The 27,964-nt window shown below is 37.3% G+C and overlaps 2 protein-coding genes across 2 annotated transcripts; one reads left to right on the top strand and one right to left on the bottom strand.

The window, feature by feature from the left end:
- The first annotated feature begins 1,350 nt into the window (after positions 1-1,350).
- Positions 1,351-14,931, top strand: nmnat2 (nicotinamide nucleotide adenylyltransferase 2). The gene is made up of 11 exons (XM_077231702.1): positions 1,351-1,574; positions 3,933-4,021; positions 5,932-5,999; positions 6,167-6,245; positions 6,330-6,447; positions 6,529-6,609; positions 7,212-7,256; positions 7,696-7,772; positions 8,107-8,208; positions 11,098-11,165; positions 12,814-14,931. The coding sequence occupies exons 1-11, from the start codon at positions 1,490-1,492 to the stop codon at positions 12,914-12,916; spliced, it is 915 nt and encodes a 304-aa protein (XP_077087817.1). The 5' UTR covers positions 1,351-1,489; the 3' UTR covers positions 12,917-14,931.
- On the bottom strand, positions 14,887-27,392 carry lamc2 (laminin, gamma 2). Its single transcript, XM_077231689.1, has 22 exons — positions 26,925-27,392; positions 24,240-24,416; positions 23,769-23,892; positions 23,538-23,680; positions 23,321-23,452; positions 23,029-23,218; positions 21,983-22,095; positions 21,658-21,873; positions 21,389-21,565; positions 20,879-21,112; positions 20,624-20,760; positions 19,503-19,659; positions 19,207-19,412; positions 18,944-19,023; positions 18,317-18,454; positions 18,037-18,181; positions 17,433-17,582; positions 17,068-17,182; positions 16,312-16,508; positions 15,941-16,099; positions 15,742-15,841; positions 14,887-15,549 (listed from the first exon to the last, which is right to left on the bottom strand). The coding sequence occupies exons 1-22, from the start codon at positions 26,998-27,000 to the stop codon at positions 15,296-15,298; spliced, it is 3,420 nt and encodes a 1,139-aa protein (XP_077087804.1). The 5' UTR covers positions 27,001-27,392; the 3' UTR covers positions 14,887-15,295.
- Between the last annotated feature and the right edge of the window lie 572 nt (positions 27,393-27,964).

Below are 27,964 nucleotides of genomic sequence, written 5' to 3'. Positions count from 1 at the left end.
AACGCACCCCACCTGTTTTTCCCAAAATAACAAGAGGTAGTTTGCTATGCACTACGTTGATAACGGGGATATACAAATCTCTATGGAGAAGCTGACACCAGCGACATATTTGAAGAGAAGAGGATTACATGGTAAATGCTATAATTTTCAGATATTAGTAAACAAGTGTTTAAGAGAATATTGTTCTGCAGGATATCTCAGTGATGTATAGATGAATAGTGAAGTCTGTATTTTGAGATCATATGTTATTTAAAAGGAATATAATTATATTTGAATTTTTTTAAACATTTTTTTAAAAGTCATAGCTTGTGGGGTAAAACGCCCCCTACGCTGAGGGGTAAACGCCCCCCTGGGGGCATAGTTTATCTCTATCATAATCACTATAATAACATCTTTTGTCTATCAAATCCTTTGTTTTACACTAAATGCAGTATAACTAGGTGGTAAAATCAAAATATTTGAACAAAACATGAAAAAATTACCTCAAGTGAGCATAGCTAGCTAGCTTGCTAGCACAGTTAGTTAACTGATGGAAGGTAGTTAAACTTAAGCTATTTTGGATATTCCTGAAATAAATATTAACATATATACATGTTGACACATTACTTGCCTTTTACTTTTAAAGATTAAAAACTATTTCCTGTTAATTTTGCTGTTGATCTGAAGCAAACTGGTTGGTAAGAAAGGGGGCATTTTACCCCACCTTGGGGGGCGTTTTACCCCACCGCTGGGGCAAAACGGCTCCTTTGTACAAAAATATTTTCAGTCAAAATACTAATTAATTATGAAGGTAACTCCTGCCATAGTCACTCAAAACCGGGATGGCAATTCTAGTCACATCTATGTTTTGTTTCACTGTAATGTCACATTTTCCTTCAGGGGGGCGTTTTCCCCCACTCTACCCTATATATACAATATACAATATATATAATCTACTTTTTACTGCAATAACAAATCAAAACCCTGATTTGTGTGATTTTGTCATTTTCAAGAAATAAACAATTCTACAAAGTATGTAACAGGGTTGCAAGTCCAAACGGCTCTAAACGTCTTTGAAAAAATAACACTGTGTAAACAATTTTTTCAAGAAATTGTATTAATTTATTTTCTGATTTTTTTTTTAATGAAAGCAATACGAAGTAGGCTACATTCAATATGAAATGCATTTCTTTCGTTCGTTCTCTCTCTTTTTAATTTTATTATTATTATTATTATTTACAAATAATTTAATTACTCCACCGCTTACTAAAAGAAGGGGAACCGTTAAGGTAACATAAGCGTTTTACATATGACTCGGAACCAAGATCCCTTGAATCGCATCACTACGCGCATGTTCCTTTAAGTGCGCAGGAACAGATCGCAGTGACGCTCTGCCTCTCGCGCCTGCCGCAGCCTAATGAACCTCGCCTCTTGCTGCGGTCTTACAACAAAACAAAAGGCCTTGAAATCCGCGACATATGTTTAAAAACGATAGATCACCACAAACACAATGACGGAGAACACTAAAACGCATGTCATTTTGTTGTCATGTGGAAGTTTCAACCCCATCACGAAGGGACACATTCATATGTTCGGTAAGTACTTCACCTATTCTAGAGGGAGTGGATGCGCGAGCTTATTTTTAATTCAGATGTATGTTGTATGAGTATGTAAAGGGTTCATGGTGACCGTGATGATTTCACACATTGTGATGACGCGCTTGATGATCGATAATAGTTAGATGTTCCTGTAATGAATTCTTATTGTCGATCGCTGTCCAAAGCGAAGGTGCTGAAATGGGCGATGGCCTCAGAACCCAGAATGATCTAATAATCTCTCAGAGCAGATGATGGGGCTGCGCAGCTGCAGGTTTGGCAAACAAATCTATGATTTATGATATTTCAACAAGTGTAATTAATGATTTATCCTGCGAAGGATTCTTGACATGCTAGAGCGCCTATATAGGAAGATAAATAACAATACTGTAAATTTAACATCAAGTGAAATTAATATATATGCATTAAAACTCGCACGTTGTCCTGTTAAGAGACTTTATAGACATACCTTCATGCGTCAAATAGAACCTTATGGAAATTAATAAGGAATTCGATTTTGATATAAATTGAAATAAATTATAGATTTGATTTAAGACAATTTTGATTTTTGTATTTAAATGTTTGGTTTTTATGTTAGCATCCATTTAACTTTCACAGTGATTTTAAGTCTACTTGATTTTTGTCTAGTTTTTAGTTTTGATTTTTGTTTTAAGTTTCAAATTGACTTTCTAGTTCAAAGTACAAATCGGTTGAACTTATCACTGCATATTGTCATTACATTGTACGTTAAAAGAAGACTAATTTACATAAGTTTTCAAATAAATATTGGGATGATTGTTTTACACTTTAGCTTTCTTATATTACAAAGAAATGTGTTTGAAAGTGGAAGAGATTCACAGCATGAAAACAAGGCAAGCGTGAGGAAAGGTCACTGCTCTATAAACATTCATGACCAAAATCAATTAAAACCAAAAGACAGACAACTGTTTCAATGAGCTCGCATAGTTAAAAGAAGAAAGAAAAAATCATCAAATTGAACAATCAAGTAAATTAATGATTTTTTGTTTTGTTTGGGGGACCCTTGGGCCTTACAAGCTTAGAAAGCATTGGTTTTATACTTCATGACTTCAGGATTTATAAACAAAATTTCACCTTGATTTAGATATCCTCCATAAAAAAATATACATGACCAATGTTTTGGGACCCCAGAATAAACTCACTGAATTTTCACGTGTTAAGACGTTTTGTGTTCTCCTTCCTTACAGTTGTTTAGTTTGATTTGTTTTATTGTATTTTCTAATGACAGAATTTTAGATAGAAGAATTTGCATGCCTATTTCATTATAAAATGTCAATAATATTTGCCTACAGGTTTGATTAGGTCAGAGGAACATCTTAAACATATTTGCATTTGTAAGTTTTGTCAATCTCAAAAGAGCATTAGGGTTAAAGATTAGTTTTGTTGCAATTATACCATCATACTGTATGTGACAGGAACTTGACTAAGAGTGCAATGGGGAAAGGAAGAGACACTTACTCTGTGCCAATAAACATACTAGACAGGGAAAGAACCTTAGGAGCTTTGTACTTTCCTTAATAACTTTACTGCAGCTGAGTTTCTCAGTGCATAAGAAACATGAGGAGTTCCACCACCACAGTTTGATCAATCCAGTTCTGCTGTTTTCCCCTGTAGGAAAAAGCTTCTGTGTGTCTGTGACCTAATTTTGAAGCCTTCTTCCCCTACTGCATGCCTTTGCATATATTGAGGTACAAAAATAAGAATGGGTTATGGCTCATTCTGAGCAGTGCTTCTGACGGAGGTCAGTTCTATCGTGCAGGCTATGCTGAACCCCTTACATATCTGAAACCAATAAAGAAATTTAAGATTAAATCAAATACATTTACATCCTAGCATTTCATTTAAGTTGAATTATGTTGGTTTCCTAATTTTTCCCTTCTTTGTAGTTTATTTTGCACTCTAGAGATATTTGCTCAGATTATTTAATATTTTCTATGTCTGCTTCATATTCCCCAGCTGCAGATCTGACACTCATTTCTGTCAATGTTTTGATGGGGTTTGCGGGTGTGCGGATATATTAGACGGATGAAGCATTGTGCTTTCGTCGTGAGAGAATAAAATATCAGTCATCAGAGTTAAAACACATGGGCTGTGCTCACATAAAATACCTCGTTTCACTTTATGTTTCGAAAAGAATTCCTTTCATCCAAGCTACACTCTTAAAAATAAAATTTCCAAAAGGGTATTTTATTTTTTTGCAACTATCGATGCCATAAAGAACCTTTATTTTTAAGAGTATAGCTTAATAGCATGGCATGGTGTGTTACAGAAGTCAAATGATGGCCATGAGATAATAAGGTAACCTTTTTTGGATTGCAGAAAAAGCCAGAGAGTACCTACACAAGACTGGACGATTCATTGTGATTGGGGGTATCATCTCACCTGTACATGATTCCTATGGCAAACCGGTAAGAGAATATGTTTAATTTAAAGTCTAAAGTCAGTTTAGTATTGCATATTTTCGCAATATCACAAGAGCAGAGTTCAGTAAACAAAAAGTTATTGTAGATATTGAGTAACTTGCATTTTTAGATATACATTGCCCATTCCTTAGTGTATTTTTGCTTTGTTTGCTGCTCAAAACAAATCTTGGGCCCTATCATACACTAGGCGCAATGCAGCGCCAGGCGCGACTCAAGTGTTTTTTACTAGTTTCAGCCTGACACAGTTATCATTTTCACGTCCTGCGCCATGTTGTTTAAATAGTAGATGCATCTGTGCCCATTTGTGTGCCCATGTGCGCTGGTCTGAAAACGAGGTGTGTTCAGGCGCATTGTTGGCGCGTTGCTATTTTGAGGCAACTGAAATAGATTGCGCCATTGACCAACAAAAACCGCAATATTGGCGCAATATTTTAAAGAGGGGGTTAGTAATTTATGCCTCTAGGTGGGTACACAACGCTTGTTCACTCTGATTATTACACACACAGGGACGCCCAGCAGCACACAGACTAGACAAATATTAAAAATAAAAGGATTACAATGTAAAAGATTATTATTGTGTACATAAAGATATCTGGCTTGACCGTAGTAGATGGTCTGCTTGTGCTTTAACCTCGCACACAAGCAGATCCGTTTGCTCTCTAGAAAACTTCAATCTTTCCGCTTGCAAATTCCGCCATGTAAATAGTGAATCCGCCATGGCACGAGCGTAACTGGCTTTTAAAGAGAATGGGAAATCACACTCCCAAAACACATACATTTCTCCCAAAGAATGGGGACAACCCTTTTAGACCATGCCCGACCATTTTTCCCTTCGTAAAAACTAGCAAAAGTGGATTCGATTTCGGACACGCCCTAAATGCACTTGCGCCGTGCGCTTTAGACCATGCGCTTAGATTGTTAAAATAGGGCCCCTTGTGTGGTTCTAAGCAAAACATGTAATGGTGTTCCTGAATTAATCAAGTGTTTTAAAAAAAAAAATGTTTGAGGGAATGATTCAGTGACTCGCCGATAAAGATAGCCACTTGTTTTGTTTCTGAATGAATCAGCATTTTTGAACAAATCAGTTCAGTACTCGAGTTCACAACTCAATCGTCACTCATAAGACTCACAAAGTCTTTTGATGCCATATATAACCTGAAAATTTAACTCACTTGAAATCCCACATAAACAGTGAAAGCTGCCACTGTTTTTACTCTGTTATATCTATTATATTCCATTCAAGTGAGGTCACATCAAAAAAATTTCTGGAAATTTCACAGAGAAGACAGGTCCGTTGTCTAGCTCTGCTTACATATAAGTCACTTTCAAATCAAGCAGGTGTCTTTTGGTAAAAATGGACGCATTATAGGACAAATTTAAATCGATTGTAAAATATGCGTGTAGGAATCTTTCAGGAAATTCCATATTGCGTAGATTCCTATTGAACTGCATTTAGTCTGTGAAAATGGTAAATGTGACCGCACCTTAAGGCTACATCAAATTTTATGTTCATGAATTTTTGTTCATATGAGGTTTTAATCTGAATCATATGAATCAGCAGAACTCAACTGGAATTAAAAATAACTTTGGCCTAGTTTTCTTCTCTCTTAGCATCAAAATATGAATAATAAATGCTTTAGAAAGCAGGATTCAGTCATTCCAGCTTAAATCCGTTGTGTTGGGAGAGACATATTACGTGTGAAAGAAACAATATTAGGAATCATTTTGTTTTGAACCCTGATCTAAAAAAAGGCAAATGTTTGAAAAATGGCTTTTGTGTTGATCAAATAGGTTTCCCTTCTTTGTTTTTCACAAGTTCAAAAATGTTCTTTATTGGTAGGTGGATGCTAATGCACTCACTTTCCATTGTTTTGGTTTCTTTTCTGCTTTTCTAGGGCCTTGTCTCAAGCAGACATCGTCTTACCATGTGTCAGCTGGCAGTTCAGTCGTCTGATTGGATTAGGTAACTGTCAAATCAGTCAAAATTGAGCCTGGGCAACACCCTCATAAGAACGCTATGTAGCACTTACATGTACTTCAGCATCCTTGAGCTATATTAATGATGGATAGCTTATATATTTCAGAATGGATTGGACATCAAATGTTTGATGTATTAACGGTCTTTTGCAGAGTGGATCCTTGGGAGAGCTGCCAGGACACTTGGCAGACCACCTGCAGTGTTTTGGAGCATCACCGAGACCTAATGAAGGTTAGTCTCAATTTTGTCTTGAATGTTTTACGATTTTTACTTGTACTCCATTTTGAAGTGATAAACTGAGCTGTTCCTCTGCAGAGAGTCACAGGATGCATTCTCTCCAACGTGAACACACCATCCACAACCCCGGTGATTGGCCAGCCCCAAAATGGGACATCTCCTATTTACCAAAACACAGCAAACAAGTCTGTGGCTAGTAAGTAAGGTGACCTTTGTTTTTTTGTTCTGGAGAACAGGTCCATGATTTCATGACTGTATGATGCCTCTTTTTCTCCAGTTAAGCTTTGGGGAAAGATGAGCGAAAACCTGGGCAAAATATGTTGTGTTCGACCACACATGGATCGTTTTACCTTTGTTGGTAAGTTGGTAAATTCATGGACAGAATTGAATACATAACTAATATACATAATATAAATGCAATATAATACAAATATAAATAAAGCTATATTATACAAATATAACTAAAAAAAATTAAATATATTAAATGTACCTGTACCTGTCACTGAACAGTTTAATTTTTACCCTGGCTGAAATAATAAATTTAAACTGAATTTATTACATGACATGCAGATTAATATTTTAATATTTATATTTGAACATATGCTAAAATATGAAGATGATTTAAGACATGTGTTGTGATTATGACAGAGAATACACTGAATTGACATTACAAAAAGCTTAGAAGTTATTTCATTTTTGTGTTTTTAATTTTTTCATTGCATTATTTTTTAATGCATGAAATTATCTGCCCCAAACTATTTATTTAAGTTTAATGTCACCATTTGTGTAAATATAAAATGCCTTGTGGTTAAGTTCATGCAGAAATCACATAATTTCGTATAATTATTTTGAATTATTCATACGCCTCGCACAGGATGTGTAATAATTTTACATGACTGTGGTGACTTTCAATGAATCAATCATCCCTGACCCCTCAAACCTTTCTGTTTTTCTGAACAGACGAAAATGCCAACCTTGGTACAGCAATGCGCTACGAGGAAATTGGTGAGCCAATGTGATTTTCCTTGCCATGGTTTTGGTTTTCAAATCAGTCCTTGCTTGTCACTTTGAGTCATCGTCAGAAAATACAGAGTTTGCCCAGGGAGAGGGGAAAAAAATCACTGTGTATTTCTCCTCAGGAAAATATAAATAACATCAAATAAGACAAACACAAAAAACAGTTATCAGAGAAATAGACAAAACAGTAGACATCTTTCTATAATATAAGTCATTAAAAGTGATGGTGTTTGTCTATACTGTGGTGAAGAAGGCATCTGTGTGCTGTGTAGTGCCTCAGTCTTCCTCCTCATGGGGGAAAATGCGACTTCTTGTTTAATCTTATCAAAGTTGTTGTGTTTACCCCTACAGCGAAGGAAAAACATCTCATTACTGTGTCTTGTGTTTTTTATGGTGTGATGTGTAACTGTGATTGTGGTTTGTTCAGAGTTGCGTATCCTGCTCCTTTGTGGCAGTGATCTTCTGGAATCTTTCTGTATCCCTGGCTTGTGGAACGAAAGTGATGTAAGATATGTTTCTTTCTTCCTATACACAAACATGTGTATAAAAATATATTATTCTTGTATTATTATTCTAATAATAATAAGTATAACATGATAAACAGTAAATTTTGATGCAAGTTATGGATTAAGAAATTTAAAGTCAACATAAAACTTCACATTACTTGTTTTAAAATAACATGCATTGATGAATTTTACAAAATAAGACCTGGAACATGTATTAAGTAAATAGTATCAGTTTTGAATCCTCAAGGCACTAACATACAAACTATTGTTAATACAAATCGAGATATGTGTTGTTAAACTGAACTAAATATCAGATTATTATATTCTTCTAGATGGAAGTGATTGTGGGAGATTTTGGGATAGTAGTGGTTCCTCGGGATGGCGTCGATACAGAAAGGATAATGAACCATTCATCTGTGCTCCGAAAGCATAAGGTATTAGCACCAAGCTACTTGCTTTCCTTTGGTAGTTATCATCATTGACTAGTGAAAACATTTTTTACAGCTAGTTTTCAGGGTGTCCGCGGGTCCTTAAAAAGTCTTAAATTAGATTTAAAAAAATTAAGGCCATAAAAAGTCTTAAAAAGTCTTATTTTTACCTATGAAAGGTCTCAAATTTTCGATGGCAATTTGACTTAGACATATCTAAATGTTTTCCAAATTAAAACTATCTAATTAGCGTACTTTTTTATTTATCATTCGTTCTTTGTGGATTTGCTTGTTCACGTGATATTTCGCGTCACATTCGCGCCAGCATTACGTCTGTCTCCTGCACGCGAAACAGCAGGAGAGAAGAAGAAAGCTGGTTAATTTCAGTTCAATTGTAAGTTCCTTCTTTATGTGTGTAGTGGTGCGCGATGTGTATTGTCTATTATGGTATTGTAATCATTGTTTTATTGTAACGTTAACTATGTACGAGCGCGCACTGCGAGCTGACATTGCATTGTCTCTCATGCTTGCTTTCACTGCGTGATGTGTCAGTGCAGTTATAGGTATTTTCCCCATATGTTGTTATCATACAATATTACATCAGCAAAAGGGCTGTTTTCCCGTGCACAACAGCAAATATGATATTTATTTTATATAACAGTTAACTTAAATTAACATTGTGAGTTACATTTCATAAACAATATTGTCAATATTGTTTGTTTTCCCTTTATTTCGCTGACGAGAATTTCAAAATGAAATCGTAGCAGAGTCTGCAAAATGCAAATGCAAAAGACAGCGATGATTTCTTTACTGAAATCCGCGTTTTGAATGAATCATTTTAACGATTCAATGAACAATCACATGCACTTCCTGAATGAATCAGCCGTTTGAACAAATCGGTTGAATGAATGACTCCCTGAGACTTGCCGCCGACTACTGGCGGGTTTAGTTTCACATTTAAAGTACCCTGTAATTAAAATGTTACAGTTAGAAATCAGTTCATATTTAAATATTTAATTAAGAATTGAAAGAATTGAATATCTCATAGCTTTATTTATGCAATTGTAAACGCAGTCTAAATATATTAATGCCAGTTCTGATGCTGCTTCTGTGTCTCCTCTGCACTGCAAATATGGATTTTGATTTAATGATTTAATTTAACTGGTAACAGTGGTATTGTGTTTGTTACGGCGCAGCAAGGACAAAGCAGAGAGTGAATCCAAATGCAAGCACTTTAATAATCCAACTAACAGGTAATCCAGGGTAAACTCAGAACTAGGAACAAGGTACTCAGAACTCAGACTACAAGCACAGGGGTTTAAATACACAGGCAAACAAGCTAAACAAGATAACAAGGGGGCGGGGCTAATTAGAAACACCTGGAGAGACTAATAAACAAGAAAAACTACAAAGGACTACAAAACATAGCACAGAACAGGAATAAACAAAAGTCCAGACAAGACAAGGAAAACATAAGGCAGGAATCGTGACATAGCCCCCCACTTAAGGAGCGGATTCCAGACGCTCCTCATGAACAGTCCAGGAGGGAGATGGAGCAGAGGCGGACCCGGGGGTGGGATGGAGGGCCAGGCCCATGGAGCGGAAGAGGACCTGGAGACTGCAGCAGGACGGAAGGCCAGGATGGAGCAGGATGTGCAGGCGACCAGGGTGGAGCAGGCAGTTCAGGTGGCCAGGGCGAAGCAGACGACCCATCGGGCGGCCAGGGCGAAGCAGACGACCCATCGGGCGGCCAGAGCGAAGCAGACGACCCATCGGGCGGCCAGGGCGAAGCAGACGACCCATCGGGCGGCCAGGGCGAAGCAGACGACCCATCGGGCGGCCAGGGCGAACCAGACGACCCATCGGGCGGCCAGGGCGAAGCAGATGACCCATCGGGCGGCCAGGGCGGTGAAGAGACCTCGGGCGGCCAGGGACATAGTGGAGGACATTTACATCACTCAGGAGGACTGATGTGAACAGTCTCTGGCTTGGCGGACATGACGTGAACAGTCTCTGGCTCCTCGGCGGGCATGACGTGAACAGTCTCTGGCTCCTCGGCGGGCATGACGTGAACAGTCTCTGTCTCCTCGGCGGGCATGACGTGAACAGTCTCTGGCTCCTCGGCGGGCATGACGTGAACAGTCTCTGGCTCGGTGGGCATGACGTGAACGGACGGGCGGTCTGGGTGGGACGAAACCCTGGAACAGGAATAGGTATTGGCGTGGCGGTGGCCATTTTGGCTGAAAACGAGGGCATTCCGTGAAAAGGCTGTGTACTTGATCGAGGCCTGACGCTCTCCAGACACCGGAGGACGGTCTCCTTCCAGTTCAGTCCGGTGGTGTCTGGGAGGTCAAAGGAATTGTTGAACGTGGCCCCGATCAGGAACAAGGTCCTCAGGCTCTCATCGTCGAGGGCACTGGTAATGGCAAGGTAAAAAAAGTCCTTGGTAAAAGACAAAAAGTTTAGGCTCTCCTGAGCCATGGCGATATATCTTGCCCTGTCGTCCATTGTGGGCGGTCTGTTCTTCTGTCATGGTGTGGTGCGTGCAGAAGGAGATGAGGAGTCCAAAGTTCCAATGCAAACGTTTACTAAGAATATAATACAGGCAGAAGGTTCACATACACTTAGTACAACGGACAAAGACTGACTGAACAGAACACTAAATACAAACACAGATGAACATAGATTGACAGAACACAGGTGAAACAGATGATGATGATGATGATTAACTAAACACAGGTGATACAGATGAACTGATAATGATGATGACACGTGACATGAAGATAGGCAGACAAGTCCAATGAAACCAAACTAAACAGAACACAACTGTGACACAAAGCAGGGGATTTAAAGCATAGTTGTTTTGTGACTTTTACTTTGGTTTTCCTCTCACAGGACAATATAATCGTGGTAAAGGATGAGGTCGACCACCCGATGTCAGTTGTCAGTTCCACCAAGAGCAGGTGCGTGTTCTTGCTGTCTCCGCATCATTCATCTGTCCGTTCTGTACCGTAAAGGCCCGTTTACACCAAGGACGATAATTATATATAAACGAATAGCAGAGTCCTCACCACAACTATAACGATAACGGCACAGAGCAAATCACTCGTTGCAATCACTTTCAGAAAGATTTTTTTCCACCTAATGAATGATAAAAACATTGACAGCCAATCAAATTCCATCCTGCTTTAAAGAGCTCGAAAATTTAAAGCGGCAGACGACAAAAGTGCAGCATATGCTTAATAAACACAAATATGTTGCTGCAGGTGTGGACGCTAAAATATTTAGATTTAAGGGCCGTACACACCGGGACGAATATCGGCGCACGTTATTCGCCAGCGTTTTTCAATGCGTTTTTTGTGTTCACACCCAAGCGATTTTCGCTGACGATGAGCCGAGTGAACATGCAAATTCATTCCCTGACATCAGATGGCGCTTAATGTAAAACAGAAATAAAAGTTACAAGCCTATGTACATGAAAGACAATTAAGTGAAATGAAACTCACCATCAAGGCCCCTTTGCTCTGCAATACCATTCGATAACAGTTCTCTTTTATCAATATTTTTGTAGTCGCTGTAGCGTTTGTCATACAGTTCCTTATGTTCCGAGACCAGCAGCTCTACATTTTTCTTGGCTTTCATCTTCCTCGTCTTCCTGGCAGTGTGTAGACGCTACTTGGCGTATATCTTCTTCGCCGTTACGGATGTGTGCTCGGCAAGACCGTTTTGTGCTTGAGTGCCCCCAAGTTGTGTTTTACTGTAACTTCAGAAGCTCCACACACGTGATCAAAAGCCTCAATCTCATTGGTCGGATAGTTTTTGACGCGGCGCATCAAACCAAAAAATTTAACCCGAGGAGTTTTTTTTAAAAATGACGCTTTTACACGTGCCGTTTTTCGCGTCGGTGTGCACACTCACATTGGCGCCCTTTGTTTAATCACGAGGCGTTAAACGTCGGCGAATATTGCGTGCGAAATTCGTCCCTGTGTGAACAGGCCTTCACAGTTATCGTTTTTGGTGAAAATGAGCCTTAATGATAAGATAAAGATATACCGGTAGTTTTAAATTGCTATAAATTTAAAAGAATAAATTTAAAGCTGCAGACAACATACCTGCAGCGTGCGTTAAGAGCAATGTCATCTGTTGGTGTGGATGGTGACATAGTTATTATTATGGTTATTCTAAGGGGCCATTTACACTTCACAGTTTTCAATTAAAAAAAGGAACACTTCTTATGCGTTGGTCGTTCATTTACACGACAGCGGCTTTTTGAGGGCCTAAAACGCAAACTTTTTGAAAACCATACCTTTATTGTCTCCGTGTAAACTACATAAATGCGAATTTATGAAAACAGTGACGTCATGCGCATGCATAGTACGTGTTCAGTCAATAGGCGCGTAGTGTTGCTTTGCAAAGTGACATCGCCAACTAATACAGCATTTTTAATCGTTTTCGCATATCCATGTGAATGGGGATATTTTTGACAACGTTGTTGTCCGTAGGCTACTCGAAAAATGCAAAGGAAAAGCTTTTCCGTTTTAGTACATCGTTGTCATATAAACGCACCCTTAGTGTGAACAGGCCTTAACCCTCTGCTTTTCTCCTAACCAGACTGGCTCTTCAGCACGGTGACGGTCACGTGGTGGATTACCTGAGCCAGCCAGTCATCGACTACATCCTGCAGAGTCAGCTCTACATCAATGCTTCTGGATAGTGTGGGAAGTCCACTTCCGAACCCGTCAATCATCCCTGTCTGTCTCTCTGTGTGTAATCTAGAGTATAATCCTCCTGTGCTACCACTGCTTTTCCATGTAGAGGAGCATTAATCTGTCCTCCCCTCTTACTCGTGTCTCATTGGGATGTACAGCACTGTGCCTGAGGGATCTGCTCCACCAATCAGCTTTAAGGGACTGGGTGGGCTTAGGTGCCCAATAGGAGGAAGAGGAGAGAGCCTCGCTGCCACTATGTCAGAAAAAGAGTTTGATTGAATGAAATAAACCATTGCCTGCTATAATGTTGGCCTTTGCTGTTGATTTGATACTCTCTGTTCTTGTAGTTGCATGCCTAAGGGTTTTCTTTCAGCGCATGAGTGTTTAAATTACCACGTAGACCATAGTCTGTGGTTACAGTGTTAACTCTGCTTAGACTCATCTCATCTCTAAATACATTTTCTACTCATCAATCAACTGTATGTACAGAAAACATTCTGTCTCATATACTGTATTATGCCTCAATGTTTGGTCTTCAATGTGCATTCATGTATACGTGGAGTATTTGGTTGCACATTAAAGAATGCAATTTCATTTACTTTGCTTTTGTGCTCATTTACTTCTCACACAGCTCCAAATGCTCAACATTTACATGCTGACATGCTACAGATGTGATCTTTAGTCACTACCTCCGCATCAAACCATTCATTTCAGTCAAGATTCCTTTAACTTTTTGCTTGTTTTGTGAAGAGACCACACTGACACCATTTGAGAGCTTTTTGTTCATGTTAGACAAGGGCATAAGGTACTTCTATGCTTTTAAAAACTCCTCTATTTGATTGTTGGAACATCTTTTAAATGATTTATGCTAAAATGAAATGTCAATCAACTGCACATCTAACACCTTTATAAATCAATCAAAGTGTATTTGATGAGAAGAATAACAGATTCAGAGAATGATGTGTATATTGCATAGTTCATTTTGATAGGCTTTGCAAGTTCACACAAGGCTCTGGCTTTATGATATGAAGACTTCAATATATTACTGTGATGACTGTTTTTTATATGATATAGAATTTCAGCACAAACAAATAGGTGAAATATGATGTTTAATTTTGATCACTTTAACCAGAGACTATCATAAATGAAATTGGAAGCCAGAATGTTAATCTTCAGAAATATGAAAATGTATTACAGTACTGAGGTTGTAACATTATAAAATATTCCTTGTCTATAAAATATATCCAACTCATACCCAGAGTTAACTAGGTTTACTGTACCTAATATGCTGTTAGATATGTACACCATCACAGACATTGAAGGAGAAATATTAACACCCCCATTTCATTTTTTGAAAAGATTATACTTCTCTAATATACAAAAACAATTGTTAAACACACATTGATACCTCACTGTTTGTATCAGTATAATTTCATGATTTTATTTCCATTTTTTGCTGAGCAGTCTCCATAGTAACTGGTGTATTAGGAATCACTGGAAAACTTACTAAGAACGTATTCTCAATGTAGAAGATTGCAGGAAATACACCACAAATAATATATTTTTTCACGGTTTTGGCATGCTGCATTCTTCTGTACCTCTACAATCCTCACAGCTTCCTTGCATTCCAGTCATGCCTTCATTTAAACTCGTGATCAACAAGAGTAGATATTGTTGATGATATTGTTTGTTTCTTCTTGTATTTTAATTGCCCTCATGCTTTTGATTTGATTATAGAGATTCAGGCTATTAAAATCTCCTAAGATAACAGGGTTCTGTTTTTAAGATGCTAAAACTGCAGAACTTAATTTTAGATCTTTAATATTATTACATTTTTTAAATTAGTGGTCTATGATGAAAAGCATGTATACGTTTGTCAGCGTAATGTCATATATGAATATATTTTTATTTTATAGTGGCTATTCGACAAGCATTCAACCACTGAAAAAGAATAATGCCATGACAATAACTCATGTTATTGATGAATACTAAATTTAATAAAACAAAACATAAATCAAAAGAATGAAATTTGTTTTGTTGTGCATTTCTTTCACATTTGAATGTATTTTTCACGACATCCAGAAACAGATGGAGAAGCAACTGGGTGTTACTTCTTCTCAAGAACAATTAGTTTCAGATATGGTATATATTTATCTATTAATTACCCAAATGGAAATATCTTTGGCATCATTTCAAACTTCACAGTAAAAAATTAAAAAATAATACAAAAAAATAAACTGAAAAAATAAATACTAAAAAAAATCTCTCAAACAGTACAAAATCATGTTATGCAACGAACACCCTTTAGTTGAAAAGTAGCATCAGTAAGTTCATAGATTAAACTATGTAACCTTGGGATTTGGCCGTGCAGTAACCCAAAGCCTTTACGGCCTTTCAATTGGTGGTATGTTGTAACAGCCATTTGGAATGTTTTTACGGATCTCCTCTAAGTTGGCAATGTCAGCCAGGATGGTGTCGATGTCATTGATCATGCCTGAAATGCTGGCTCTCTGCTGGGCTTCCTTCTCCTCCAGCTCCCTGAGTCTGGGCCTCAGCTCTTTCTCCACGCGGCTGCGGCTTTTAGCGATGGTGTTCTCTAGGTCGGCCACTCGTTTGTCGTCGACAGTCCCAGGGGTTCCTGAAAAGCAATATTATAGTTATAGTGAATCCTTACTCATCGCTGGAGTTTGGAATTAAGATCAAGTTATGAAAATATATTCTGCCTCCAACATGTCATTATCCAATTTGATAATTATCTTTCATAGAAAAGTCTAAGTTTCCCATACTTGACTGTATATTTTGCTTGTAGTGGATTACTATTATAACTCACCCAGTGAGCTCATAATATCAGTGATTGTCCTTAAAGTATCACTAACAGCATCCCTGGCATTCTTTGCATTTCCAAGTGCGCCAGTAGACTCCATGACAGCCTGATTTGACAAACAAAGGAAAGAAAATTAAGCATGCATCTCCAAAGTAAATATGATTTCAAATAGCTTTCTCAAATAGTTTAAAGCAGACATTCTTACATTCTTTGCTTGATTAGTCTGTGCTTTTGCCTTGTTTTTCTCTTCATTCAATCTGTCCCTAGTTATAGATGCTTCTATATTCAGTCCATCCACGTCCTTTTTCAGTTTAGTGGCAGCTTCCAAAATATCAGAAGAAGACGGAAGAGAATCGGACATTCCCTGTGGAGACACATACAAGTACCCTGTGAGCACATTTAAAACTTTCTGTATACAATTCAAATAGGCCAACTCAACTCATTTAGTAAACTTGTGACAGACATTGTGAGAAACTGAACTGGTCTCTATGTAAAATTTACATAATAATGGCATTGGCACAAATATTGTTTTTAGAAATGAAATAGGTGAACACTCAAGATAACAGGTCGCCCTACCTCCAGTTTGGTTGCAGTGCTTGTAAGAGAGTCAATAGTATCCTGAGCATCTTTGTAGTGAGGAGCCATTGCATCCAAAATGTCCTGAGTCTTGGTGTTGTCAGCTATGGCCTTCTGGATGGTGTCATTGATAGCAGGCAGTTTTGCAATGGCAGCATCGGCAAGATCCTTATTACTACCAATCTCGTCATCAAAATCTGAGGAAAGACAAAAGCGACACTTAAGGTTAATTGTGTTGGATAGTTTAAATGATGGCAGAACATCATCTGGAGATATACACACTACTGCTCACAAGTTCAGGGAGGTAAGACTTGTTTTTAAAGAAATTAATACCTTTATTCAGCCAAGGATGCATTAAATTGATCAAATGTGGAAGTAGACATTTATTATGTTACAATAAATGCTGTTCTTTTTAACTTCCTATTCATCAAAGAACCCTAACAAAATCATGTTTTTCACAAAAATATTAAGCAACACAACTGTTTTTAACATTGATAATAATAAGAAATGTTTCTTGAGGACCAAATCAGCATATTGGAAGGATCATGTGACAAAGACTGGAGTAATGTTGTTTACCATCACATTAACAGGTATATTAAATTGTAATAATATTTCACAATATTCCTGTTTTTGCTGTATTTGAAATCAAATAAATGCAACCTTGGTGAGCAGAAGAGGCGCCCTTCAAAGACCCCAAACTTCTGAATGGTAATGTGTATATTATATCTAACAGCTTAAAATACAGTTCATTCACACCTTTGAGCGTCTCTAGTGTCTTTTCCAGACTATCTTTGTTGTTGGCAAAGATTTCCAGAGATTTATTTTTGACTGCTTCAGCTGCGTTTGCCCTGGCAAGAAGTTTGTCTTGAACCTTAAAACAAATAAAAACATTAGTCAAGTTTCCGATTGACCCCGGAAATGCACTAAAGGTCAATGTTTCCACAGAGATATACAAGTAAGTCTTGTTGCAAATTCTTGGCTAAATATCATCAACATTAAATCAAGCTCATTTTCAGTCATCACATCCTTACACATCTTTCACATAATTTTATTTCTAATTAGTGGTTTCTGAAAGAGTATCTACAGTATATCAGGTAGGTTTAACAGGGGATCTTGTTTACCTGTTGGAAAGTCTTGGCCTTATTGAACAGATCAGCTGTCTCTTTCTGTTCATTGAGCATATACTGCTGAAATTCCTGGTATTGTGATAGGTTCCCCTCCACCATACCCTTCAGATTGTCAAACATGGAAACCACACCAGCAATCTCCTTCTGCAGAAACAGAAAAGTTTTGACTAACAAGTTCCAGAACTGCAATAGAGTCTTACACAAGAACACACACAAATATACATTTTCAGAGGAACCTGGTCTAAATTTCTTACTTTGTGATCATTTAGAGGAATATATACTGTATATATATAACTGTATGTAACATATAACTTTCATCTTTCACTCTTGTAGTAGTTCATTCTGTGTATTTTTTAATAATCAATGTGAGCTAAGGCAAATGTCATATCTGATGCTTTCATTGTAGTAACTTTATTTTTAATTGTGTCATCCAACACATTTTTAATTTTATAAAGTGTATTTTTTTTAGACTCCAGTAACACCAGCAAATGTTTTCTGGAAGATAATCGGGTTGTGAACAAAGACTTGAGGCTCCTGTATTCCCATATTTTTACTTAAACTCTTCTACACACATAAATATTGAATCCATATTCACTACCGTCAGAGGCTTTGGAAGTTTCTTCTCCAGGTCAGATAGCTGTTTCAGAGTGTTCTGAGCAACTCCGCTCTCCTTTCCAGCCGTATCAGTTAGTGCAGTGGCCTTACGCTCCATGTCAAGCACTTTGGATACATCTGCTTCATACCTGAGAACAACATCATTAGAAAGTAAGCTCAGTCTTTAAATCTGCACAATGAAGTTAGAACAGTTCTGTACTGAGAGGAGAATTATCTTATTTAACAATGTTTCTCATTCAAAAGTTGAGCTATAAGCAACTTACAGTCTTTTGAGGTCCTTGACCTTGTCTTTGACCTTATTTTCTCGGTTGATGACACCTCGGATGAGATCTTGGGCTTTCTCAGATTCGGTTAGAGAATTGGCTGCAATGGTCTCCACCGTCACTGCCTCACCTTGATGCCTGGAACGGAAAACACCAGTCAGTTTTACACATTTTTGATGCACAACATATGTATTTCAGATAAAAGGTGAAGTGGACGTCTATTCAATGGTTAAATGCATTTTTAACGATTCTCAAGTGAAAAAACAATGCTAAATGCAGTAATGCAACTAAATATTGCATAGTTATGATAGCAAAATAAATAGTCTTATAAGTTTTTAATCTTTTGTTGTTGATGTGCTTATGCGGACGTTCCAATCAAACTCCGGATTTTAATATATTTCAGTGTTTGATTAATGACTTTTGTTCAATAATAATAAAGTCTTTACTTGATGTTCCATGTAAAGTCTAGAGCTAAAACAGTTCAGAACCACATTTTAATGTGTAACTGTCAAAACTATTAAAGCCTTTGATGGCTAGGCAAGTGTCTTATTAGTGCACATGCAGTTATGGGTCACAACATGTTGTGCTGTTTCACTGTTTGGCATTTGAGAAAAACACATGACATACTGCTCAGCAAGATCAGCAGCTCTCTGAACCAAATCAGACAAGGTGTCAGCACCTGGCACCCCATCACCTGAGGGAAACTCCTGAAATAGACATATTACAAAAATACTGAGAATTTTCAAAACAACAATTATAGTTTTATTAACCCTCTATGCGATAGTTAAGCTATAGATCATCTTTCAACAACTGGCTGAAAACCAAATGCAAAAAAACACAACAATATTAAGATAATACCACCCATAAAAATATAATAATTAAATACTCACAGCCTGCTGGATGTCCCGTTTGGCCTGTTGCAGTTTTAACCTGATGTCACTGATGAGGTTACGGATTTCTGAAACCTCCGTTCTGTACTGCCGATCCTTGCTTCTGATCCCATCCACTGTTGTCAACAAAGTCTCCATGTTTCTTTCCTCTCTCAGCTGGGATCGGCTAATGCTCGCCAGTTTATCCTGAAGCTGTTTCTCTGTATCTATTTGGTATTAAAAAAATTAGTCTAACTAAAACAATGAACTAACTAGAAAAACATTAATTAAACAAAACAAATGAAGGATTTTTGTACTTGTGAGTTCATTTGCTCTGATTTCCAGGTTTTGCACCATGACTTCTGCGGCCCTAATAGCCCGTTCCATCTGAGCATCGTTGACTGGAGCATCATCACCTCCAATTTCTTTAAATAAATCCTCCATTTCCTGCAGCTGTCGTGCATAAACCTCTATCTGAATTAAAACACAAAGACCAACATTTATCTACCATCATTCGTCAACATTTATTCTTAATGCCTCTACGTTAGCAGCTGCGCAGGGACTGGATCCAACATTAAATGTCATCATTTAATGTTTTTTAATCATGTTTTTTAATCACTTTTCCTCTTGTTATATAGGTTTGGTAAATGCACTACAGCATTGAGATTGTGTATGAGATCAGTCTTGACTGTGCATGCTGGTCCCTGGGCACACAGCACATTTAATTCCACCCACACAGTCAGTGTTCAAGATTGGCTGCAGAGCAACATACCGTTATATCACTCCAGATAATAAACAATCATCAAACCCAGCAGGATTCTCTCATCTTTTCTTTCACACAGCGTAGAGTGTAAAGTGCGACATGATAGCACAAATTAAATGATCGTTATTTTCTCATGGTTAAATCACACACTCACACATACACACACACACACACACACACACATGCACGCATACATATGGATGATTAGTAATTTAAGTAATTATTATTTAGCAAGGGCACATTCAATTACTTAAAAGTGACAGCAAAGATATTTATAATATCACAAAAGGTTTCTATTTCAAAACAATGCTGTTCTCTTGAATTTTCTATTAATCAAAGAATCCTGAAAACATTTACCACGGTTTCCACAAAAATATTAAGCAGCACAACTGTTTTCAACATTGATAATAATAATAATAATAATAAATCTTTCTTAAGCACCAAACCAGTATTTAAAAAGGATTTCTGAAGGATCATGTGACACTGAAGACTGGAGTAATGATGCTGAAAATTCAGCTTTGCCACCACATTAATAAATTGCATTTTAAAATAGATTCAAATAGATTTTTTTTAATGTAATAATATTTCACAATGTTCCTGTTTTTACAGTATTTTTGATCAAATAATAGAAAATTTTGTATTTCTTCTTTTGTTTTCAGCTCTGCAATGTCATACCTTGCTCTTGACTGGGTTAAAGCAGGATGGACATGTTGATTTCTCACACTTGAGTCCATCGTAACCTTCCTTACACTTGCACTGGCCTTTATCGCTGCATGAATTCGACACAGAGCCCAGACGATTGCAGTTGCAGGCTACAGTGAGAAAAGAAAGCAAAAACTGAGGTGACTTTCACTCTTATGGATTTCACTTTCCTGGTATTGTATGCAGCATTATATTTATGCTTGTGAGAGTCAAGGTATTTTTCTGTACCCTGACATGGGTCTGTGGGGTAACTGTGGTGGTATCCATCTTCACAGTTCTCACACTTGGGGCCGGTGCTGCGGTTCAGGCACTTCCGACACTCCCCTGTTCGGGGGTCACAGTTGCCGATGGCATTCTGGTCCACATGGCCATAGCACTGGCAGGGCTGGCACTGTTTGGGAGGGCCGTACTCTCCCAGGGGGTCTCCATAAAAACCGTCATCACATATTTCGCAACGAGAGCCTTTAAAAACATGACAGACAGAAATAATGAGATTCAAACTTAAAAGAGGAACAAAATTTAAAGTTCCTCACTAAATCTAGTGCATGACTACAGACTTGCAGTATAGTGCATGACTCATATGGATTACTTTTACGCTACTTTTATAGTGCTTGTTGGCATTATTTCATTATATTGAAAAGAGAAGCAAAGAGGAAAAATTTGTTTTGATTTTTGAGTGTACATTCCCTTTAAGAACCATCTACGTGATCTACTGTTCTTTTGCTCCGTGTTCCTCACCTGTAGTCCCCCGGGGACAGCGGGCACACATCACATCTTGGGTTCCTGGAATAACATAGCAAGCCTCACCCTCGGGACAAGGACACTTCTGGCAGGAGTTGGACTGTTGGCGGTTGACATAATAACCTTTAGGGCACATCTGCAGATTTGGTATCTCATCAGCCGAGTAACAGCCTCCTGTAAACATAACAAATCCACTTTTCTCAGCTCAGGCTTCTTCTTTTTCATAACTGAAACACAAACACACATTAACCATTGAAATAACAAACCTGTTTCTGGATCACATGTTCCACCCTGACAGGAGCAGGGATCACAGGGGCTTCGGGGGCCTTGACCAGGGAAACGCCTCCTGTATCCAGTGGCACAGCGCTCACAAAACAGTCCATCATAACCAGCAGGGCATCTGCACTTTTCTACCCAGACTGCAGGGGTGCCGGGACCCAGTTTAGCTGACACCAGAGAGACATCATCCAGATAACCACGTCCTGTTGTGAAACCAGACACACAATTCTTTTATTCTGCATTACGTTCTGTGTGCATGTTTAAAACTGTTTATGCATGTACATAATTGGATTGGAGAGACTAAACACTCACCATTTTCACCAAATGTTCCTCTGATTTTAATGGCTGTAAGATTGCTCAGAAGTGTTTGAAATTCCATGGATGAGAGCTGTGGTTTCCATTTGCTTCCAGGCTGTTCGTCCAGTCTGTGAAATATGGTAATAATTATTATCAGCCAACGACATATACCTTTAAAAATATATACCTTCATTTTGTTCATTTTCATGTTATGGCTGCTAACTAATAAATTGCTGATATTAAAATTCTATGCTCTTTTGTCCAAATAAAAAAGTAAAAATTAACAACTGAAAATATATTATTTTAAATGTTACATGTGAAATTTATTTAGGTATTACAACATTACAATGAACAGCATGAAAAAATAGAAATTAATTTTGAGATTTGCTAGATATTACATTTAAGTGTTAGTAAATGTATTACTGTTTTTAATGATTAACATGAGTGTTAGATGACGAAAAAGATAATCAATATAAAAACAAGAGAAATGAGGATCCACAATTAACTGATTAAACTTACTAATCATCATAGTAAATGTTAATATTCTACAAACATTTAGCAGCACAAGTGTTTTATTTGATTATAGATAATAATAAGAAATGTTTCTTTAACACAAAATCAGCATATTAGAATGATTTCTGAAGGATCATGTGACAAGACTGGCCGCTGAAAATTCAGCTTTGCCATCGCAGAAATAAATTACATTTTAAAATATCTTAAAATAGAAAACAGTTATTTTGAATTGTAATAATCTTCCACAATATTACTGTTTTTACTGTATTTTTGATCACATAAATACAGCCTTGATGAGCGTAAGAGAAAAATATGAAAAAATCCTACATATTACAATCTTTTAAACGGTAGAGCATATACAATATTGAACAAAAGCAAACGATCAAACCCTCTCTAAAATTGTCCAATAACTTATTTGGTACCCATATATAATGCATCCCTAAAAAAATCTATAGTCTTAAATAGTAGCAGGGACCAGGGCAGGGTAAAAACCACTCACGTTAATTTAGAAAATATAGAGATCTAGTTATTACTGATGATTTACTCACTTGAATGTGTAGGCGATTTTCTTTCCACAGGGCACCACAGTTCTCAAGTCTCCTAGTGAAGCAGACACTTTAAGACCTGCTCCTTCTAGCATGACATCAGAGATGGAAGGACGACGGACGCCTCTGTCCAGACGCAGAGAGAAGGTGAGTGTCTGACCGTAGCTCAATGCCTTATTCCCCAGGTAAGATGCTACAGTAAACACAGAAGCACAAGAGTCAAGGAAAGGACAATGCATCAATGATAATTACTGATATTGCCAATAACTAATAATAAAAAAAAGTACTATCATACCGGGAGCAAACAGATAAACAGGAAGGATCTCTTTAGAGATAACCTCAAGGTCTTTGTGAGTGGGAGACCACCTGAATTGCACTTGTGAGGAGCTCACACCTTGACCAGTGGCAGCCCGCCAGCCCTCAGGTCCTGTGAGACGAGACAAATGAAATGAACAAAGACAACTAAAACCAAATGTGATTTACTTAAACCACAGATTACACATCAAGCTTACCATTTTCAAAAGTCGAAGTGATGTTGTGAATGGAATATCCCTCAGCTGTAGTGCACACACTTGAATGGCCATAGCAAAAGCAGGGCAGACACTCCTCTGTATTATATGTAAGACGGCCATTGTTACGTGACCGACAGCTTACCCTGCATGAGAAGATCGTTAATTAAACCAAACAAACCTGCATATTAATAGTCAGATAGCAGTCAGAGATGTACAGCTCATTATTCTCACCTCAAAGGCTTACATCCATTGGGAGTCACTTGAGAGCCATCATCACAGCGATCACACTTGTCTCCATAAATTCCCTGTTTACACACACACCGTCCCTCATTGTTGCAGGACAGTCCTTGTGAACCTTTACAGAACAAAGCATATATGCATTTTGAACAACTTAACTACACTTAAACACTGAAGGCACTTAAGCCACAATTAAAAATATAACTATTATAATAATATAAAATTATAACTAACTATATTTGCATTATATACCAAAATATCAAAAACAAGTAGCATTTATTTTAAAGAAATTTAGTACATGCACACTTTTCTTTTTTAATTCATTTTCTATATGAAGCATCAAAATATTTCACAAAAAGGAGGAAAACAATCAATTGCTTTAGAAAACATTCTAAAAGATAGTTTTAGTTTACTTTCCTGTATGACTTGGAACACAACAGGAGAGTAAATAAATGCTAAGCTCACCTGCAGTGTTGCAGTTGCAAGGCACACAGTTGTCTCCTGCCCTCTGGTGGTGGTATCCTTCCTTACAGTTCTCACAGTGCCGCCCTTCTGTGTTTCTCTGGCAGTTTATACAGTACAGTCCTAGACGATCTTCTCTGCAGTACTGAGCTTTACCATGACACGAACAAGTAGTGGAGGCTGCAAGACAACATGTCAAAAATAAGTTACTTGGTGCCAATAACTTTCCCCTGTTCAAATATGGGTCCCTATCAGGGGTGATTCTAGGATTTCAATATTTGGAAATTGAAATATATTCAATATTTGACTCAGCCTACAATGAGGGTATGATTCTAAAAATAAATACATTGTATATTGTTTGTATACCAGAACAAATAAATAAATAGCCCAGGGTTTACAGTGGATGGGAAGTGGATGCTCTTGAATTAGTCCCGCATCATATTATGTAAACTGCTTTTATGATAAAGAACTACACAGATGCAGATATCATAACAATTTATCAGTAAATGCACACACACGTTGTCATCTGCTTCTGACGCTGGCGCTGTGCCCCTATAAAGATGTTCCCAACTTTCTGTGGTTTAGTCTTTGAAAAGAAAGCATCACATTGCTAAAGTTACCTGGCGCCAGTCAAGTTTTTAGTGGTACTACTGTGAGCATGGGAAAGTAACATCTAAAGACTGTCTTAAACCTAAAAAACAAACAACTGCCACCAACGCAGTAAATAATACCCCGCCCTAAGGTATATTCACTCACTCTCTAGGATATTACATAGACAATTACTCAAACCCACAAACCATAAGCTACCAGAGCATACAATGACAAAACCACAAATGTCTGAGGATCAACAAGCATTTGAAAGACACACCGGACATCCAGGGTGGACATCTTTTAAAAGGGAAAGAGAAATGCCCTCAGCTGTGTAAGCACATTAGATCATGTAGGATTACCTGCAATAAAACCGCCTAGTCTATGTTCAGCCAGGCCTACAGAATGCTGAACATACAGACGATATTAGATGTTAGATAATAGACTGCCTTTGAGGGTAGGACAAGCTCACTCTTGTAGGTAATTTATCACAAAGATATAATACGGTAATATCAAGTCAGCATGAACCAAACGTCTTCCACTCAGAACAGACATTCCATTCCTTCTAATGTGGCAACACAGGGTCCCTCTCAGGGGAGCGACACAGGCAGGCAGCAACAACAGCAAAACCTAACTGTAAAACAAGGGTCATCCTAGGACACATCCAAAATAAACAGTGGACCCTTTGTACAGACTGATGTCGTGTTTCCAGTTTTAAGTTTTCAAGTTTTATCTATTTTAATTGGTTTTAAAATTAATTTATAACAGCCTATACTTTGTGTTAACATCGGCATTAAATTAAATAGTTAGCACTGCTGCAAGGGTGTTAATAGCCTACTAGGGCTGAGGGAGTGACTGAAATTCATTTTGATTGTCTCTCTTTTGAGAGGCATGGATTTTATTTCGCTATTGGAGTAAATGGGAATGCAAAAAATATATTTGCTGTAGTCTGCTGAATTTACCTAAACATGACGAGTTTCGATCGCTTCTGAGCGCCCTGGAAATGTGAAAAGGGCCCATAACAATGTGTTGTCGCCCATGCGCGAGATGCTGACTAAGCAGCTGAACACGAGCATATGTATCGAATGTTTAAAAAGAAATACAATTAAAGCAGCGCAATGGACCCCAAAATAGTGCTATGTGTAACGTGCTGGGCATGGACTTTTTCCCCAACATTTTTGTTCAGAATTGAATCACCATTTTTATCGCCTTTTAGCCTAGTCCAATAGCCTATTGTTATAATATACTGGCATAATTTGTTACATCTAAATAAAGCCTAGTCCTGTAACAAATATTGGGTTTTTTTTAAGTAGTAGGCTAGGCCCTAGCCTTAAAAAAAGACGATTTCATAAGTCATAAGCATAGACTGTAAAAAAATTTAAAAATAAGCATAGGTCATAAGTCAGACACTGACTGCATGTATGCTAGAATCATATAATTTAAATTTTTTTAAACAGTTTTTAAAATAGTTTATGACCAGAACACTGCTTGACATTACATGCTGTCTATTTTTACATTCATACAAGTTTAAACTCATACGAGTATAAAATCACACCACTGGCCTTTATGAAAAGTGTTGTGCGATGGTTATAGGCTATATTGTTATATGATAGGTATATGAGGTATATCTTATGTCTCTAGCCTATGTATGTTTGTTGTTTACTTATATTAGGCCTATTATAGGCTATATTATTATAATCAAGAGTAGGCCTAAATGCAGGTATAAAGTGAGACACTTTCTGATCACTGTCACTGCTGTTGTTTACGATGGCAGAGCCTATATACCCCTCAATAATACAATATCATTTTGCATGGTTAAATATATGAAGAGAACAAAAAGAAAAGAATAATAATATAAGGAATGTTAAATACAAAACCTTACTTTAGTTGTCCCATTTGAGCACCTTATTAAAGCTTTCTTAGACTGGAATTTATTCTGAAATCTGCTTATTACATTCGGTGATTACTGTCATAAAAAAGTCATAAAGCAATAGGTCTACTTAATTAAAATAGGTCTATTGCCAATTAAAGCCTTTATGTAGCTGTCAACACACTAATGTAGAGAAAAAAAAATGAACAGACAGGCAAAACATAACTTACATTGAACTGTCCCGTGAATTGGATACCAGATGCAAGCTGCGCACAGAAAGATCCAACTGGTCTTCATTTTCCACATCCAAGAAACGAAATTTAACGGCACGTTGTCTCTTTTATAGTGTCAGGTCGATATTAAGGATATTGACGGTCCTCAGCGCGAGACAGAGACCTGACGGTTGTGCAGCTGATGCCTGCGCGCGCATTTAAAAACTTCCAACTTGACAAGCGCGGGCACGTCAAGCTCCGTGTCTCAACTGTATATTTACTCACGAGTGATTCAGAGAATACGTGCCTGATAGGAAATGTATCATGTCATTCCTCACATAAAGACGTATTTGATTAAACGCCTAGCTACCAGAAGTTTAAAACACAGCACAAGAACAATTCAACCCATTGTTTTAAACGTATTTAGATCTAAGTGTGCAATTAAATGTATTAATGCTTGAGGCTGTGCTCTGGTGTGCTTAATATGCCAGATCTATAGTAGGACTATATTGTTATTAATAAAGTGACAATGCAACAGGCACCAGTAGATACAAATTGAATAGAAGTATAAGAAGTCATTATAGAAATGTATTATTTAAATTAATTTCCATATATGTTTGAGAAACATTTATACAATTAGCCTATTTAAAATAAAAAAATATATATGATATGACTAAAATATTAAGTAAAAACTAAACCATTTTCATATGGGCTATGTTTACAAAATTACAATTTTTCAAAAGAGTCTTCAAGTATGTTTTTGAGGTAATATATGGGCCTATAAATATAACTTTCATGATTTTTTGAGTTATGGATATAGAAAATATTTTTTCCATAAAAATGTCTATCTATCTATCTATCTATCTATCTATCTATCTATCTATCTATCTATCTATCTATCTATCTATCTATCTATCTATCTATCTATCTATCTATCTATCTATCTATCTATCTATCTATCTGTCTATCTGTCTATCGTCTGTCTGTCTGTCTGTCTATTGTTGTTATTATTATTATATTTATTTAAAGTGTTTATTTATTTATTTACTTATTGGACT

The sequence above is a fragment of the Siphateles boraxobius genome, unplaced genomic scaffold (genome assembly GCF_051911475.1).
Source record: "Siphateles boraxobius isolate OS27281-9 unplaced genomic scaffold, OSU_SipBor_1 1, whole genome shotgun sequence".
NCBI lineage: Eukaryota > Metazoa > Chordata > Actinopteri > Cypriniformes > Leuciscidae > Siphateles > Siphateles boraxobius.
Note: the sequence above shows the minus strand (reverse complement) of the source record. Positions and strands in the feature narration are given on the sequence as shown.

What these genes read in the sequence shown, in the direction of transcription:
- lamc2 (XM_077231689.1), bottom strand. Translation starts at nt 27,000, where the DNA reads ATGTGGAAAATGAAGACCAGTTGGATCTTTCTGTGCGCAGCTTGCATC. An exon ending in AGGAACATTTGGTGAAAATG is followed by an intron (nt 21,874 to 21,982) that starts GTGAGTGTTTAG and finishes GTTTCACAACAG; the next exon opens with GACGTGGTTATCTGGATGAT. An exon ending in GCTGCTGATCTTGCTGAGCA is followed by an intron (nt 18,455 to 18,943) that starts GTATGTCATGTG and finishes TTTCCGTTCCAG; the next exon opens with GCATCAAGGTGAGGCAGTGA.
- nmnat2 (XM_077231702.1), top strand. Translation starts at nt 1,490, where the DNA reads ATGACGGAGAACACTAAAACGCATGTCATTTTGTTGTCATGTGGAAGT. An exon ending in CAGTCGTCTGATTGGATTAG is followed by an intron (nt 6,000 to 6,166) that starts GTAACTGTCAAA and finishes GGTCTTTTGCAG; the next exon opens with AGTGGATCCTTGGGAGAGCT. An exon ending in GTCAGTTCCACCAAGAGCAG is followed by an intron (nt 11,166 to 12,813) that starts GTGCGTGTTCTT and finishes TCTCCTAACCAG; the next exon opens with ACTGGCTCTTCAGCACGGTG.